This window comes from Mizuhopecten yessoensis, unplaced genomic scaffold (genome assembly GCF_002113885.1).
Source record: "Mizuhopecten yessoensis strain PY_sf001 unplaced genomic scaffold, ASM211388v2 scaffold10921, whole genome shotgun sequence".
In the NCBI taxonomy this organism is placed as follows: Eukaryota; Metazoa; Mollusca; class Bivalvia; order Pectinida; family Pectinidae; genus Mizuhopecten; species Mizuhopecten yessoensis.
This window is the reverse complement of record NW_018408788.1, coordinates 725,426-743,843: the sequence shown is the minus strand read 5'-3', so window position 1 is coordinate 743,843 and position 18,418 is coordinate 725,426. Positions and strand designations below refer to the sequence as shown.

The 18,418-nt window shown below is 35.6% G+C and overlaps 1 protein-coding gene across 1 annotated transcript in view; it reads left to right on the top strand.

The window, feature by feature from the left end:
- LOC110463718 (potassium voltage-gated channel subfamily H member 6-like) overlaps positions 1 to 18,418 on the top strand; it is a 253,657-nt gene that overhangs the window by 211,251 nt on the left and 23,988 nt on the right. Inside the window, exon 8 of the mRNA XM_021518537.1 lies at positions 16,540 to 16,977. Within this exon, the coding sequence (XP_021374212.1) occupies positions 16,540 to 16,977 (438 nt within the window). The remainder of the gene's footprint in view (positions 1 to 16,539; positions 16,978 to 18,418) is intronic.

The following is an 18,418-nucleotide window of genomic DNA, read 5'->3' as shown; positions in this document are numbered from 1 at the left end:
ACTGACTTGCTGTCACTTGTCCTACATTGACTGTTTTAGAAATGAACACTTGTCCTACAGTGACTGCTTTAGGAATGAACACTTGTCCTACAGTGACTGCTTTAGGAATGAACACTTGTCCTACAGTGACTGTTTAAGGAATGAACACTTGTCCTACAGTGACTTCTTTAGGAATGAACACTTGTCCTACAGTGACTGTTTTAGGAATGAACACTTGTCCTACAGTGACTGTTTTAGGAATGAACACTTGTCCTACAGTGACTTCTTTAGGAATGAACACTTGTCCTACAGTGACCGCTTTAGGAATGAGCACTTGTCCTACAGTGACTTATTTAGGAATGAACACTTGTCCTACAGTGACTGTTTTAGAAATGAACACTTGTCCTACAGTGACCGTTTTAGGAATGAACACCTGTCCTACAGTGACTGTTTTAGGAATGAGCACTTGTCCTACAGTGACTTATTTAGGAATGAACACTTGTCCTACAGTGACCGCTTTAGGAATGAACACTTGTCCTACAGTGACCGCTTTAGGAATCAACACTTGTCCTACAGTGACTGTTTTAGAAATGAACACTTGTCCTACAGTGACTTCTTTAGGAATGAACACTTGTCCTACAGTGACTGTTTTAGGAATGAACACTTGTCCTACAGTGACTGCTTTAGGAATCAACACTTGTCCTACAGTGACCGCTTTAGGAATCAACACTTGTCCTACAGTGACTGTTTTAGGATTTAACACTTTTCTTACACTGACTGTTTTAGGATTTAACACTTGTCCTACAGTGACTGTTATAGGAATTAACACTTGTCCTACAGTGACTGTTTTAGGATTTAACACCTGTCCTACAGTGACTGTTTCAGGATTTAACACTTGTCCTACAGTGACTGTTTTAGGATTTAACACTTTTCTTACACTGACTGTTTTAGGATTTAACACTTGTCCTACAGTGACTGTTATTGGAATTAACACTTGTCCTACAGTGACCGTTTTAGGAATGAACACTTGTCCTACAGTGACTGTTTTAGGAATTAACACTTGTCCTACAGTGACTGTTTTTAGGATTTAACACTTGTCCTACAGTGACTGTTATTGGAATTAACACTTGTCCTACAGTGACCGTTTTAGGAATGAACACTAGTTGTCCTACAGTGACTGTTTTAGGAATGAACACTAGTTGTCCTACAGTGACTGGAGAACCAAAGTTAACATGACAACAGCAGTAGAGCTGAACAGTAATTTTTGTATCATTGATTGACCAGAGAATCCATGTTTATTTTGTCTGTGAAGGCCGCCAACAGAAAACATGTAAATGTCAATAATGAGTTGGCTTACACTAATGATTCACCAGTACAAAATCTATGACAGCGACACGTGTAATATGTCTTAATTGTTTACCCTATCTTGTGTCATATATCCCATAATACTCATCCTCGATACTCCAGGGTTACGCTCACTTACGTTCTACATATATGTATGTACCCCTGGAATATGTCTTAGCAAAATCAAAGACATACAGCTTGCTATTTGATTGGTCTCTGGTAAATTTAAACAACTGACCAATTGCTAGGTTGATACAATTAAATGTCCTTTGAAGATTACAGAGGAGCTAGGACACCTGACTTCAAAAGGCAGTCTATTTTACCATTACGCTTCCGCTGGATGCATTTAATGTACAATAAAGGATTAAACTCTTCCTTGTCTCATCCACAAGGTGTCAAACACTGAGCCTTCAGTTTCATCATGACATATATGCCAGGGGTGCAGAAAGCACATATGAGGGTATCCCCTGAATTATCGAGGATACATAATGTTATATGCCCTAATGAATGTCGTATTTCCCATAATATTGCCTTATTAAATGAAATATATATCATACTACTATACCCAACTGAGTGTCATATTATATCCCATTGCTACCATATGGTCTCAACAGCTTCGTTATGCGACCACCTCCATTAAGAGTCACTTGTGCACTTTCAGTGTTTCCCATTGTAGTACGTGATTTGATTGTTAATTGAACCTGTATTAAGAGACCACCTGCACCAGGAAACCAGCTGACTTTCTGGCTTGTTTATATTTCAAAGTTCTGTTCTATTTTACAATGAAGAGGAAAGATGGGGGACCAAGTCAATTTAATTCTGTTCAATGTTTAGATAAAATAATAGATTTATTTCATGCGTTCAAGTCAATTTCCAAATTAATTTTAAATACATAATACTGATATAGTCCAGTTTCATGCGTTATGAGTTTTTTCTGCTGAAGAGGTTTTTTTGTCTTGACCAGCAATAGGCCGGCTAGAGCTATTGATTACCTATGTATAGAATGAACTTGTGATTACACAACATACATGTATTTGACATCACAAGGGCCCCATCCCTTAATGAGCACCCCAATGATTTGTCCAATTTTTTCAAGCATCGCTATCCCTTCACTATTTACCAGTTTACTTTAAAACCTATTTACCCTAGCTATACTTGGAGAGAAGTGAACAGTGTTCTCAACCTCCTGAGCACCTAAGGGGTGTTTATTAGGTTGTGGAGAGCTTATCTGTAAACAATATCAGCATCTTTGAGGAATACATACCTCTTTGATAAATATAGACTGTTTGACCATAGTACACAGTGCAATAAGCCTACATGCACATGTTGAATCAGAAAATTAGAAGTGAATGGAAGACTGCTTAAACGTTCTCATCACCATACGCCTCTGTTTTACGTAATCACTCGCAGACTTCAGCATGAATCTATTTCTTCCGTGATGTATGAACCCCGAAAATGTTGGTAATAACGATCCGAGTTATCAGTGTGTTTGTAGAAGACTTGTGGATTGGTATCACTATATACAGACCACACAAGCTTCCGACATACTTACTGCACACCAACCAATTTAGTACAGCCTTTGGAACAAGGGTAGACTTCGACCTGAAGTATTATAACGTTTGAATCTGAGGATCTATATCAGTTTTATGACTATAATTTATTTTAATGTGGAGCTCAAGCTGTGGAATGATGGAGAATAGCAACAGGAAACGATTACTACCTGTTTTCACTGCAATTATGAGAAATGCAGATATTTATCAGTGAAATATCTCAAGATTCATTATCGTAATATGCCCTCGCATATTCAAAACTTGTAACTATTTGAAGACGTGGCAATGTTTTGTTGGAATTTTCATCGTGGAATAATGTCCTGAAGCAAATTTGTTTGAACCATGTGAAGAACAGCTATTCACTTTATCCAATAAAAATTGGAACACATTTCTAAAACAAGTCATTTGTTTTCACGGATTTCTGGATCAGTTTTAACTTTGTTTTGGCCTGGAATTTTATCGAAAAAATATGAATGCCAAAAATGTGGTGTTGATGACTTCTGCAGTGACAGATGAAGAAACATACCTACCGGAGGATCATCTCCAGGTAAACAATGTTGTTCCTCAGCTATCATTGGTTGATATGAGGTGTTTTATGAACTAATTATTTAATGAGCCAGAGACTTTGATCAAAAATAAAGAAAATATAGAATTTATGTTTGTTTTGAAAAATGCTTGGTTTTCATAGGTTAGTGAATATTTGGGTTTGAATTACAGTTGCTGATATACCTGTTTGTCTTTTGAAAGGTAATTGAAAATGATATTTCATTTAAAGATACCAAATATAATTCTCATTTACATTTGGAAATTTAGTGAAAAGAATGTTTGGTTTTGAAATGTTAGTTAAAAAATATTTGGGTTTGATAAGGATAAAAAGATAGTGAAAAGAAGGTTTGGTTTTGATAACAGGTACTGCAGTATTTCATAGGTTAATCACAGGTGTTTTTGTAGTATGCAGGTAATTTAGAAATACACAGATTATATAAAAGCTTACAATATACAGGTATATTAAACCTCATCCTGTTAATGTGTAATTTATCATCAAAACATTATTAGATATCTCTGGAAACAAAATTTACATGAGTTACAAATCTAATTATTTCTGAATCCAATTCAAATGCTATCAGCTTGAGTTTTTGTAATTAAATTCTTCTGAAACCTAAGCTACATGTTCAATTTTAGTGCTGTTTATTTCGTTTGCAGAACAAAAATATTTGCACAAAAAAGGTGATAAGGTAACTTTAAGTAGCCAAGTTACCTTATCACCTTTTTTGTAACCATGGTAACCGATGAAAACATCAAAGGAGTTATAGTGTGCCTGTGTTACATTATGTCTTAGACAACTGGTAAGCCGATTTACTTTCCAATCTTTTCCAGAAGCTTTGGATCAAAACAATTTCTACTAAATTTACCAGGACTTTATGGTTCTGGCTTCAATAGACATTTGATGATATTGATAACTAGCTTGGAGGGTTTAGACCCAGACATTTATGTGACGTTCACTCCTAACAAGTTCAGACTTACGGTTCGCCTTCAGTTTGATGATGTAATGAATTATTCTTAGGCACCTCTAGTTTAAGCTGTTGTCAGAATTATTTTTATCAGGTACTCAGGGTTGCAATGCTGGCCTGGACAGGTTTTGACATTTCATTGAGATTGCACTTTAAAGTAGTCATTTTAAGTTCCCCCATCATCTTTCGTGGAAATCATCTTCGACCAGCTGTTTCAAGGGTGTAAAGGTCTGAACCAAAAGAAAGGCAAAGAAATTATATATACATTCTATTTAATTTCATTCAAAAATAATAATTAAAACTGGTTTTTTTTTCAAAGTACAAACCGTAAATGTCATAAATAAAAAAATCAGTATGCAAGAAATATTATAAGTGTGTTGATGTTTGAAGAAAGTTGTTTTGAAATCAGTACATTGAACAATACAAGTTTGTCAGCAATGTGATAAAATGTCTAAATCAGCTCAGTCCAAAAAAAAAAAAAAAAAATTGGAAACATCTGTGATGAGGCCAAGAAAATGCTTTGTAGTTTTTATCCGTGGTGAATTTGTTGTATGGCTTGTATATGAGGATTGTATTTGTAGGTGATTTGAAAAGGTGTTCACACCCAATAAAATGTCAGAATATCTAAGGTAACTGCTTCAGGTGAGAATGTCTGTTAAGTGCTTCCTGGCAACCTCTAGCACTAATTCTGTCTTGACAACTTTATTCACCTCAAAATGAAGCTGGCACTGCCAGTTTATGGTAGTGTCGGAGGTCTGTAGGGAGGTCTGCAGGTTTCAGCATCAGATAAGACCGATATAAATGTCTATACTACATATCTGAGGCGATATATCTGGCTATCCGAGGTAGCATCAAGGGTATTATCAGGAACATTTTATGGTGGAAGCTTGTTACACGTACAACACAAGAGATTCTGTGAACAAATGACTTACAAGTATAGCCCTCCCTGACGAATTCTGCTCAGCCTCTATTCAATGCCTTAAGGATATAGACTAACTTACACATTATGCTTGTGATTTGTGTAAGAGGTATCTCCCTTTAACTCATTCACCCCTACATATTTAAACTGGACTTGCCCAGTCCTTGATTTGGTAGGGTTCAAATGTGACTTTAGGGGTGAATGGGTTAACAGACAAGCTATTGCTTCTGTTTTCTCAGAGTGGAACTTAGATGGACAGAGATTTTTGTTACAATAAGGTAGCATATTTACTAAATGTTCGAAATTGAAACAACAATACTTAAGTGACAATGTATTCATAAGATTAACTTTCATGCTGCTTAAGAATGAACCTCATGTAAGGAATTAACTCATTCATCCCCGAAGACACGTTTGAACCCTTCCAATTCAAAGGTTGGAATAGTTCATTATGAAATTTCAGGGGTGAATATTAATGTGCATCATAAAAGTAGAGAAATATACCTCATGACATTATAGAGAAATGCTATATGACATTAGAAATATACACTTTCATATCAATACATGCACAGGACAAGGAACATGACATGAGGTAATCATACATTTTTATCTTGTTCAACTTTCCATTAAAAAAGGTTTCATTTCTATTTCTAATTTACAAACAGATAATTAAAGAATATGAGCAGGTTGATGCATCTTTTTTTTTCTTCATATATACAATAAAAAGCAAAAAACAGCTGAAGGTAATTTTGTATTATTTTATTGTTATTTAAATGCAGTTAAGATCTAAGATGAAATAAGTGAAACCTTATTGCCATGAACTCAAAGACGTTAATTGTATTCCAGCGACTTATTTCTGACCCATAAGTCAGCACATGTATGAGGATGTTTACTTCAATGTCCTATCTATTTGATCCTCCTCTGGAAGACTTAAGTATTTTTTTCTCTCGTAAAAGCTTTCTCTATCGAAGCTAAATAATTATATACCTATTTAATTAGCTGTTAGTTTTTCTCCATCAGGCACTACAAATTTTTGGGGGTGAGGTTTAAAAGTTTGCAAACATTTGTTATAAATCTGGAATCGTTCCCAAATAAAAAAAATATTCCCATCTGGATTTTCTTTATCTTAGTCCTTGATATTGATCTCAGGGGACCCCTAAAGGGGAATATAGATCAGTCATTTAAGAAGAAAAAAAGAATATTGTTCAAACATTCGAAAAATGCACAGGTGTTTTCTTTTGAGAGGAACATTACAGAAAACGTGAAGTGTTTCGTAACTTTGTGCAGTACAAAGCTGCTAATTAAGTATCATCCGTCCTGCTACAGTTGTAGTGATAATTTGGACAGGGATACAGAATCTTCACACATTCACGCTCAAGTCATGACGCTAGCTGGCCTTTCTCTGGTGGTGAGTTTATTCTTAAATTTTACATGCCTAATTTTAGACTGGTATAATTTTAAATTGTTTGGGAAATCTCATTTCGTTGACTAATTTTGCTATATATAAACTTCAGCTGATGTAATGTACTATATATATGCAAAGTGCAAGAGTTTTGCTTGATAATACTATGTTCAGAGTTGTAACTGAGTATTTGTGACTGAGACTGAGTAAAGGTCTGAGCCAGGTACAATCAAACCTGTTTAAATGAGACCACCTCTTTATAGAGACCACTTGTATTAAGAGACCACCTTAAGGTACCTGTTCATGTGATTTTATTGTGAATTAACCTGTCGAAAGAGACCCTGTGTTAAAAGACCCTTTTTTGGACTTCCAAAGTGTGGTCTTTTCATAAGAGTTGACTGTATTTTTAGGTTGATTAAAAGACAGGTGTGAGCCCGCTAGTACTTGTGACTAAGACTATTAGACAGGTGTGAGCCTGCTAGTACTTGTGACTAAGACTGTAAGACAGGTGTGAGCCAGCTGGTCCTTGGGACTAAGACTGTAAGACAGGTGTGAGCCAGCTGGTACTTGTGACTAAGACTGTAAGACAGGTGTAAGCCCGGTAATACTTGTGACTAAGACTGTTAGAAAGGTGTGAGCCAGCTGGTACTTGTGACTAAGACTGTAGGACAGGTGTGAGCCAGCTGGTACTTGTGACTAAGACTGTAAGACAGGTGTGAGCCAGCTGGTACTTGTGACTTAGACTGTTAGCCAGGTGTCAGCCCGCTAGTACTTGTGACTAAGACTGTAAGACAGGTGTGAGCCAGCTGGTACTTGTGACTAAGACTGTAAGACAGGTGTAAGCCCGTTAATACTTGTGACTAAGACTTAGAAAGGTGTGAGCCAGCTGGTACTTGTGACTAAGACTGTAAGACAGGTGTGAGCCAGCTGATACTTGTGACTAAGACTGTAAGACAGGTGTAAGCCTGGTAATATACTTGTGACTAAGACTGTTAGAAAGGTGTGAGCCAGCTGGTACTTGTGACTAAGACTGTAAGACAGGTGTAAGCCCGTTAATACTTGTGACTAAGACTTAGAAAGGTGTGAGCCAGCTGGTACTTGTGACTAAGACTGTTAGACAGGTGTGAGCCCGCTTGTACTTGTGACTAAGACTGTAAGACAGGTGTGAGCCCGCTAGTACTTGTGACTAAGACTGTAAGACAGGTGTGAGCCCGCTAGTACTTGTGACCAAGACTGTTAGACAGGTGTGAGTGTGACTAAGACTGTTAGACAGTTGTGAGCCAGCTAGTACTTGTGACCAAGACTGTTAGACAGGTGGGAGTGTGACTAAGACTGTTAGACAGGGGTGAGCCAGCTAGTACTTGTGACCAAGACTGTTCGACAGGTGTGAGTGTGACTAAGACTGTTAGACAGGGGTGAGCCAGCTAGTACTTGTGACCAAGACTGTTCGACAGGTGTGAGTGTGACTAAGACTGTTAGACAGGTGTGCGCCAGCTAGTACTTGTGAACAAGACTGTTAGACAGGTGTGAGTGTGACTAAGACTGTTAGACAGTTGTGAGCCAGCTAGTACTTGTGACCAAGACTGTTCGACAGGTGTGAGTGTGACTAAGACTGTTAGACAGTTGTGAGCCAGCTAGTACTTGTGACCAAGACTGTTAGACTGGTGTGAGTGTGACTAAGACTGTTAGACAGGTGTGCGCCAGCTAGTACTTGTGAACAAGACTGTTAGACAGGTGTGAGTGTGACTAAGACTATTAGACAGGTGTGAGCCAGCTAGTACTTGTGACTAAGACTGTTAGACAGGTGTGAGACCGCTTGTACTTGTGACTAAGACTGTAAGACAGGTGTGAGCCAGCTGATACTTGTGACTAAGACTGTAAGACAGGTGTAAGCCTGGTAATATACTTGTGACTAAGACTGTTAGAAAGGTGTGAGCCAGCTGGTACTTGTGACTAAGACTGTAAGACAGTTGTGAGCCAGCTGGTACTTGTGACTAAGACTGTTAGACAGGTGTGAGCCAGCTAGTACTTGTGAATAAGACTGTTACATTGGGATTGACTCTTGTTTTTAAAAGCAGTTGTTTTATAATGCATGTGCTCTTGAGTAAATCTTTAAGCAGATGTACACAACTTTGTTTATTTCATAGTGTGCGCACTGTTTATCTCTTGTCATACAATGTTGATGAGTTCATTTAGTAACAATGTATAGCCATAGCAAGACTCAGAGCATTTAGTCACAATGTATTGACATGGCAAGACTCCAACCATTTAGTCACAATGTATGACCATGGCAAGACTCAGAGCACTTAATCACAATGTATTGTCATGGCAAGACTCAGAGCATTTAGTCACAATTAATATGTATTGCCATGGCAAGTCTCCGAGCATTTAGTAACAATATATGGACATGGCAAGACTCAGAGCATTTAGTCACAATGTGTGGACATGCCAAGACTCATAGCATTTAGTAACAGTATATGGACATGGCAAGACTCAGAGCATTTAGTCACAATGTATTGACATGGCAAGACTCCAAGCATTTAGTAACAATATATGGCCATGGCAAGACTCAGAGCACTTAATCACAATGTATTGTCATGGCAAGACTCAGAGCATTTAGTCACAATGTATGGCTATTGCAAGACTCAAGAGAATGTAGTCACAATGTATGGCCATGGCAAGACTCAGAGCATTTAGTAACAATATATGGCCATGGCAAGACTCAGGGCATTTAGTCACAATGTATTGCCATGGCAAGACTCAGAGCATTTAATCACAATATATGGTGCATAGCAAGACTCAGGGCATTTAGTCACAATGTATGTCCATGACAAGACTTAGAGCATTTAGTCACAACGTATGGCCATGGCAAGACTTACAGCTAGCAGTCAAAGTCACCAGTGATAGTGCTTCATCTTCCTGAGTAATGCTTTAAACTTAATCAAGATAATTAGTTTAGCATTTGCAATGATGTACAAAGTTCAAAGTTTTGTTAATGACCAGTAAAGGAAGAGTTATTTATTCATCTCGTTATAGTTTATAAGTTCAAAGTTGTTCCATATTTGTCTGTGTTAAAGTGTTTGTTCTAATCAAGCTATGCATGTCCACAAAACATGATAAGGGGCTGAATGAGTAAACATGATACCCGTCCCCCTGACTGCTTGCAGCATTAGAGTACTATTTGGGGAAATTTCTTTATGATTTAATCTGACATTTGAATCTCACTGTCGGCTTAGCAAGTTGTTTTCAGCGGTTGAGAGTCGAGACCCTTTTTGCTTGACAAAGGAAACAGACGCTTTTGAAAGCTCGCAAAATAAGTTTTCAATTCCTGTTTGTGTTTGAAACAGACTTTGTATTCATGATAAGATAAACAATATTCTAGTTTTTAATTTGGTGGAGGTTATAATGCACGTTTTTGTTCATGCTTACATGCTACTGTAAGTTTTAACTTTCAAAAGATTTTCAGTGTCAGTTTTGACGTTGGAGGGATTGCAACGACACTCGATTGCGACCATAGAAGATATTTCCATGGTTAGCATTGGCTATCAAAGAATTGTGTTATTTTCACCTTTGGTCCTTTGGTCACCTTTTTTCAATGAAAGCACTGAATTTCAAAAAGGCTTTCTTTTTCTGATTTTCTTGTCTGAAAGATTTAAGTCCAGTCCTCATAATTCATACTGTTGACCTCTAGCCTGTAAAACTGAGACACATAATTTTTAGCTCACCTGGCACGAAGTGCCAAGTGAGCTTATGCCGTGGCGCGGCTACCGTCGTCCGTCCGTCGTCCGTCCGTCCTCGTCCGTCAACTTTTCCTTTAAACAACTTCTTCTGAAGAACGGACAGGCCTAGAGTCATGATATTTGGCTGAAAGCTTTGTTGGTAGGAGCCCTACAAAGTTTGAGAACGAAAATGCCTATAGCATGCTAAGATGAAGGGCTACAAAGTTTGTTCAAATAAATGACCTTCACCCATATTCAAGGTCACAGGGGTCAAATATGTTAAAAATGCCCTGGATGATGATATTTAGTCAGTAGCATACTAGGATCAAGGGCTACCAAGTTTGTTTAAATGTATGACCTTGAATCATATTCAAGGTCACAAGGAGCAAATATGTTTAAAATATTTTAACAACTTGTTCTGAATAACCAAAAGGCTCAGGATGTTGATATTTAGTTAGTAGCATATGCTGGGATCAAGGACTACTATGTTTGTTAAAGTGAATGACTTTGACTTATATTCAAGGTCACAGGGGTCAAATTTGTTTAAAATCTTTAAACAACCTCTTATGAATAACCATGGGTCCCAGGATGTTTATACTTTGCAAGTTGCATCCTGAGATGAAAGGCTATACAATGTGTTCAACATAATGACTTTGTTCGACTTTCAATCACAGGGGTGAAATGTTTTTAAAAAAAATAACAGGGTCTTTTGAACGAATTTTAATCATAAATACTGATATTTTGCCTGTAGCTTTATTTTAGATCACTTTTAAGGTTACAAGTGTGAGTTTTATACCAGGTGAGCGATGCAGGCCCATTGGGCCTCTTGTTTATAGCATGTCATGATCAGCTAACCACTCTTAGAATGATGCAGATCTTATTTCAATGTAAGAAAGTATATAACACTATATGGCATTCGATGGGCGTATATTGTTCTGCCCCCTGTACTCTTGTTAAGACTGTAATCAAACCATACATGTGGCCATTTTTAAGCTTACTTTGAGAGTTTATTAACAAAAAAAAGAAACAGTATTTGCACATTTAACGTACTATGGGTTAGTATAAGCAAGGTTCATGTTGAACTCAAGGCAGACAAGTGGGAAATCAAGGGGTTCTGGCAGTTGGAATTTAAACCGAAACTCTGCTGAAACAAAATCAGATATCATATCTTGGCATATGAAATTCTGGAAACGGAGCTTGGAAAAGCTCCAGGTGTTTGCATCAATATTGAAAATTGTATTATCGGGTTTCTCAAACCATCATGAGCTATAAGGTGATAAAGATTCAAATAGATAGTCATGGTAATTGATGATTGATATTAGAATAAACTTTGACCAACATTGCTAGTGGTCTTTTTAACTAGGTTTCTGAGAGCTGTGTGGTTTCATTTAAGAATATTACATTGTACAGATCTTGAGTGCAATCAGAATAATTACTAACAGGCATTCTAAGCCTATACAAGCCTTTCCTTAAACTATGTGGTCATACACAAGGTTCTGTGAAATGTCTTAATACACAGGGTTCTATGAAATGCCATTATACACAGGTTTCTGTGAAATGTAAATATACACAGGTTTCTGTGAAATGTCATTATACATCTGTTTCTGTGAGATGTTTTTATACACAGGTTTCTGTGTAATGTCGCTATACACAGGTTCCTTAAAATGTCAGTATACACAAGTTTCTTTGAAATGTCATTATACACAAGTTTCTAAAAAACACAGGTTTCTCTGATTTTTGTGGTATCTATAAGACAGGTTTCTCAAATAAATGGGCTCATTGTAGACCACATTTTGTGAACTACATTTGTGTGTCATCATACTAGAGAGGCCTGACAGATAGGCTGCTGTAGAAGGATTTGCAATATACTCTATGCTATATACATTTACATTCCATAATGCTCACAGAATGATGATCATGCATGCATTATAGATAAAGTTTTATGCAATATTTAAGTGAACCAAATGGTTGATATGGCCAGGCATGGACCTGATGATTGGTTTTAGTAAGGCAATGATGGCTAGTACTGTCCTTAGGTACTGTGGTATACGTTTAAATGGTACACTGACTGATTCTGAATTGATTGAACAATAAATTAGGGCTTTGCCAGTGACAATGTTGACATAGGATGTCAATATTTATAGAGATGGGCCAATAACTTTGTCGTCGAAGTCAGTCTCACCGCAGCTGAGGAGGCTGGGGTGGACGGCCTAGCTGGTATATATATATATTACACCATTGCAGTGCAATGGACCAGGAGGTAAATGAGGCTGATTATTGGGCGGTGTGAGGTGCACGTTTGCATGGTGTGGTGGAAAATTCTGTGGTGTTGACAAGGGGACATATCTTTAATGTATCTCGATCCAGTTTAGACTAGCTGTCATGTAATTGTATCATGACCTTTGTCAAACGTGGAACTTTACAGGGTTCATGTCATGACGGTTTCACGAGTTCGTCTGCAGCAGAGGTAAACAAATATCACTGCACCATATATCTATCTATATATATACAGATGTTCACAAGCTTTGCCATAATAAGATATATGCACCTTATAGTGATACTGATGCTGTTTCAGATATAAAATTACTATTTTTTCCCAACCTTTATTAGAACAATTATAATTTTTTTCGTTTTAAGTATATTTATTAATTCTTGGTGGTAATTGGTTGTTGTGATAATAATTAGATCCACAAAATCAATCATAAATATCTGCATTAGCAGAAATACAGATATCTTTACCAACGGAATAAGAGATACTGGTAAAGAGTGGCATGGACACAGCATTTCTTAATGATGTGAACATACTAGTTATTTTTACTGTTTGAGAACAGAACACTTAAGAAAATGATTTATGTATGTGTGACATGCTCGATAAAAGATTCCATTCAAGTGTATTGTGAAACTGCGGCTGATTGTAATAAGATATGTACTCACTGGAGTGGGTAATTGTGAGGAAAATAAAACAGTATTGGGATTGAGCTGAAGCCATTCATTCTCTTCACTTGAAGTGTTTTGAGTCATATATCTATAACAAATTTTAAAAATTAAATATCATTATTGTATATGGATATCATATTTACATATGTAAATTAGTTTGCTATGTATCAGTTTACAAAAACAAACTGACAGATGGCAGGATTGGGTCAAAAGTTCATCAAGCGGTGAAGTTGATCTACTTCCTGATAATATTGCCATAGTTAATCATTGTTAATTAGCTCATTAACCCCTGAAATTTCATAATGAACTATTCCAACTTTTTGAATGGCAATAGTTCAAATGTGTCTTCAGGGGTAAATGAGTTACTGTCAAGAAGTTGTAGACATAAATTGATTAAGAATGTAAGTTAAACTTCACTGCATGTGCTGCTGCTGCTGCTGCTGCTGGGTGATGATGATGCTGATATAGATGACAGTGTTATCTATATTGAGGTACAGAGGCTGCATGAGTAGGTGTGTATATAGAGTTGTATATGCTCATAATGCCACTGGTATATATTCTGCAAACATGAGTAAGATAATATCCAATATCAGAATAAATTCATATTTCTTAAAAGGCATTGTATAAAAAAAATGTCTTCTTTCCGTGTGTTATGTAACAGAAAGAAATTTTAACAAGACTCAAAAACTATTAACCCTTTCACCCCTATGTAACTTTAGTAGACTCTACTATGCATTGATATGGATGAGTCCATTATGGTCCACAGTCGTGAAAGGGTTAAAATCCTGAAGATTTTAAATGTTCAATTATGTATCAATTTGGAAGATATTTTTGATTGTTACATAATTCATTGCATTACCTCTCCATTGTTTTGATTAAGAATTGTTTGTAATAAAGTGCTAAGAGTAACAGCTTCTATAGCTCATTTACATATCAAAATGATGTTGAATTGATCTATTTCAAGCATTGACCATTACCAGGATGAAGTGAAACTAACTACAAATGTAGTACTGATTTTGGGGCATCCTTAGCATATATAGCTTAAGGTAAAGGGTACCACTGCAGAAACCTATAGATACGAAGAAGAGTTCAACTTCTTTTTCTATTTTGAGTTATCTCTTTTGCATAAATAAGACACTTAAACAGCTTTCATTTTGATCTATTGTGCATTTAAAATTCTTTGATATTAACATTGACAAAGTGCTGAATTGGGCATGGGTAGGTCCCGAGTTTGACCCATTTAATTTTAGTTTATTTGTTTTATTCATTCCGTTTTCATTGTTATAGAAGTGTTCTCCTATTTCAAGCGAAAGTAATTCTGTAAAATGTATTGCATCATGTCTTTTTCTACAGCTGTTACATAGAAAATGGCTTCAAAAAATGTTGCTTAATTTTGCAAATGGTAGTAATACATTTTAAAATTGGCGGTACTTGTTTCCTAAGTTAATCCAGACCATTAACTGTAGGGATTCTCTAATATTGTGGAGATAGTCTGACTGTTTGTTATACGGGTACTATAACCTGTATCTATCTAGTATCATACCCTATATAAAACTGATATCATGTACAAATCTATACAAAGATGGTCCTTGTCACAAATGATGTCTCCTTGTAGTCTAGATCTGTGATTGAAATTATATTTATTTTGATCTATGAAATGAAAATTTTCTGTTCTTTTCTATGGATTTTTGTCAACCGATGACATTGCCAGATACTACATGTATATACATAGAGTATTGGAACCATCAAGACCTCTGCAAGGGGATGGTTCTGTGTTGAAAAAATTGTATGAGACGTTATCCCTGAGTATACCAAAGATCCTTTCCTTACAGCTGTCTTGTATTAACTGTTTCTTCTCCCTTTGTTATTACACATGTGTATGCAACAAATTTATAGGTGTAACTTTCCTTAAATTGTGCTAGAATGTGATGTCATCCATATGGAGTTATGTCCCCTTCCTTTCTAGGTGATATTCTGTTAGTCAAGTAACACAATATATTCTGGAGTTGTCTCCCTTATGACCAGGAAGTAGAAGCAATCTTTTACAAGTAAATTATTGTGGAACAAAACCTCCTTTTTCCTGTAAAATATTGTGTTTAATTATCTCCCTTCCCTTCTTATATTTTACAAAATGTATGTGATTTGCAGTGTAGAGTTATTTCCCCTTCTGTATAATGTATGAAGTTTATAATCTCCCCTGTGTATAAATATTGAAATTAAAACATCTGCTTCTGTTACGTATGCTGTAGGAAGTTATTTCCCCTGTCCTATTAAGTGTGTGAAGTGATTTTCCCTCCCTGAACATTATGAGTTATCTCCTCCTGGCTGCTTTCCTGTGCCATATATATATAGCCACATATAGCGCTATGTCTGTCCTGTGGTGCAGTGAAGGGTCTTGTGTATGTGTTGTTGTCTACGTATTTGTCTATCTTGTCAAGTGAAGTCATGTGGGGTAAAGTCTTCTATATCCGTTATGTATTTCTTTTAAAAACAGTTGCAAGATTTGTTTAAAATATTCAATGATATTTAAATAAATTCAAATAAATAAGAATTCAAGTTGGTTTTATACATTAAAATATATTCTCATTAAGACTTTAATTTCATTAAATTGTGAAAGTATGATCAGTTAAAATGGTATTTAAAATTTTAATTCTAAGCTCTTTTGGTTATTATTGATACTGTTACCTGTAAGTCAGATTTTAATTATATTTTTTTTTTTTTCTATACAGGCCATATTCAATAATGACCTTTTCAAAAAAAGCTTCATCTGTTATTTTGTCCCTTCTTTTAATTTCTATATATGTTGTGAATCTTGTTTTGCAATTGTGAAAAAAAATCCAAAGGAGAATTTTTACAGTAACCTTAAAGATATTGTTTTGAATATAACATGGAAATTTACAATGCCATTCAAACTGTGAAAGAACCGTTTGTAATATAAGATAATAATAATTATCTGAGCCTTTCTTTAAAGAAAACTCTGAACTAAAGCGTAAAATGAAAATATCTATTGGTCAGTAAATGAACCGTTTGAAAAAAACAAAAAACATTTTGATTGAATAGTAATGCAATCAGATTTTGATCATTTTCTAAATAACAATAAAAATTCTATTGATTTAAAAAAAAAAAAAAAGTCAAATTTCAATTAGAGCCATGTTTTTAAAATTGTTTCATTATTTTTCAGGTATTGTCTCTGGGGGCGGATGTGTTGCCAGAATACAAGCTTCAGTCACCCAGAATCCATCGCCTCACAATCCTTCATTATTCTCCGTTTAAAGCCGTATGGGATTGGATAATTCTCCTTCTTGTTATTTACACGGCTATATTCACGCCCTATGCGGCAGCGTTCTTACTGAGCGAAGAAAATAATCGGAAAACTGATGGTAACAAAAGTATTGAGGTGCGGTACCAGAATCCAATGACCATCATAGATTTGATCGTTGATATCATGTTTATAATTGACATATTGATAAACTTTAGGACGACATATGTAAATAAAAACGATGAGGTGGTCAGTCATCCGGGCAAAATTGCTGTGCATTATTTCAAAGGATGGTTTCTTATAGACGTGGTAGCGGCCATTCCCTTTGACCTTCTACTGTTCGGATCGGAGACGGACGAGGTGGGTATTTTTTGAAATTATTGTTCTCCACTCCATCATTAAGCTGCGCTACAAGATCTTGTTAGCCTGGCCTATAGGTTGTATGCTATTTTAAACTTCGCCTATTCTTTGAGTTGTCTCACAATCTTCTAGGTTAGAACAATGTTTAACATGATCATTTAAGTGATCCTTTTACTAGAAACAGATCTCCACACCATCATCAGCACCAATACAAAGTAAATCTTAAGTTTTAGTTTAAACCTAGCAACCATTTCATGGGCATGATTTCTGAATATCACATTGAACAATTTGAGAAAATTTAGCTTTCTCTAATTATGTTTGATACTGTGTACAGTGCAATTTTTGTGGCAGCATATTTTCTAGGTTCATTACTTGGAGCCACAAACACTGCAGTATGGCAACAAATAAGTTAGATACCAGTGTAGACCTCCTTACTTTCAAATCAACCTGCAAATTTATGTTTCTAACGATAAATGAATGAAACAAAAACAGGACTTTAAGTGAAGGCTGAGTAGAGGAATTATTATTTGTATATCTTAAATATTCTTTTTTTTTTTCATATATAATTTCCTTCGGAAATAGATGACAAATGTTAATGTATATTTGATATAATTTAAAAAGTATTATATTTATGTATATGTTATTGTTCATGCATGAACTCAAATCAACTTAAATAAATTGTTTGAAGCGTATTAAATAATGTAAAAATTAGAATTTTCAAATGTCCAAAAATTTACAGTGGGTTTTCTCTTTCATTAAGACCCACTCTTGCGCTAACATCTGGGCCAACAAGAGTGAAGAGTGATTAATATAAGTTGTAAAAACTTGTTTCATAATTGTTATAAAAAAATATAGTTTATATTTAAAGATTTACAGTCAGGACCCAATGATAAAGAAATAGTTGTGGTACTCTCATTTCATAAAATTATATTTACTTCTTTTCATGATAGTTAAGATGAATAGTGTTATTCGAAAATTAAAAATAAACACCCATCACTAAAAAATAATAGTCTTATACAACAATATGGACACTGTTGAAACTTTTATATATTGCCCTTCCTTTCACTGTCACCTAACTTACTACTTACATATCAAGTCCAGACCTCTTTATAGTGCCAACAGTATGCAGGAGAAGTAGTGGCATTATAATGAGCTTTTGATATAATTGAAATTAAGGATCAAAGAAAACATATTTTGTTGTATTTATTAGCCAATTAAATCATTATAGACCATCAGCAAGGTATCCCCATAACTGAACCTGGAGGTGATTTTCATCTGGAAAAAAAGACATCATGTATGATTTAAAGTGATGATGCTTTTAATGAAATGAGATTTATTAGTCATTCAATAAGTATTTTTTTAAATGTATTTCAAATATCTGCAAAGCAATTTCATACTGTATTGTCTGTTGAACTGTAACAACTTGCTTAAACGATAGCGA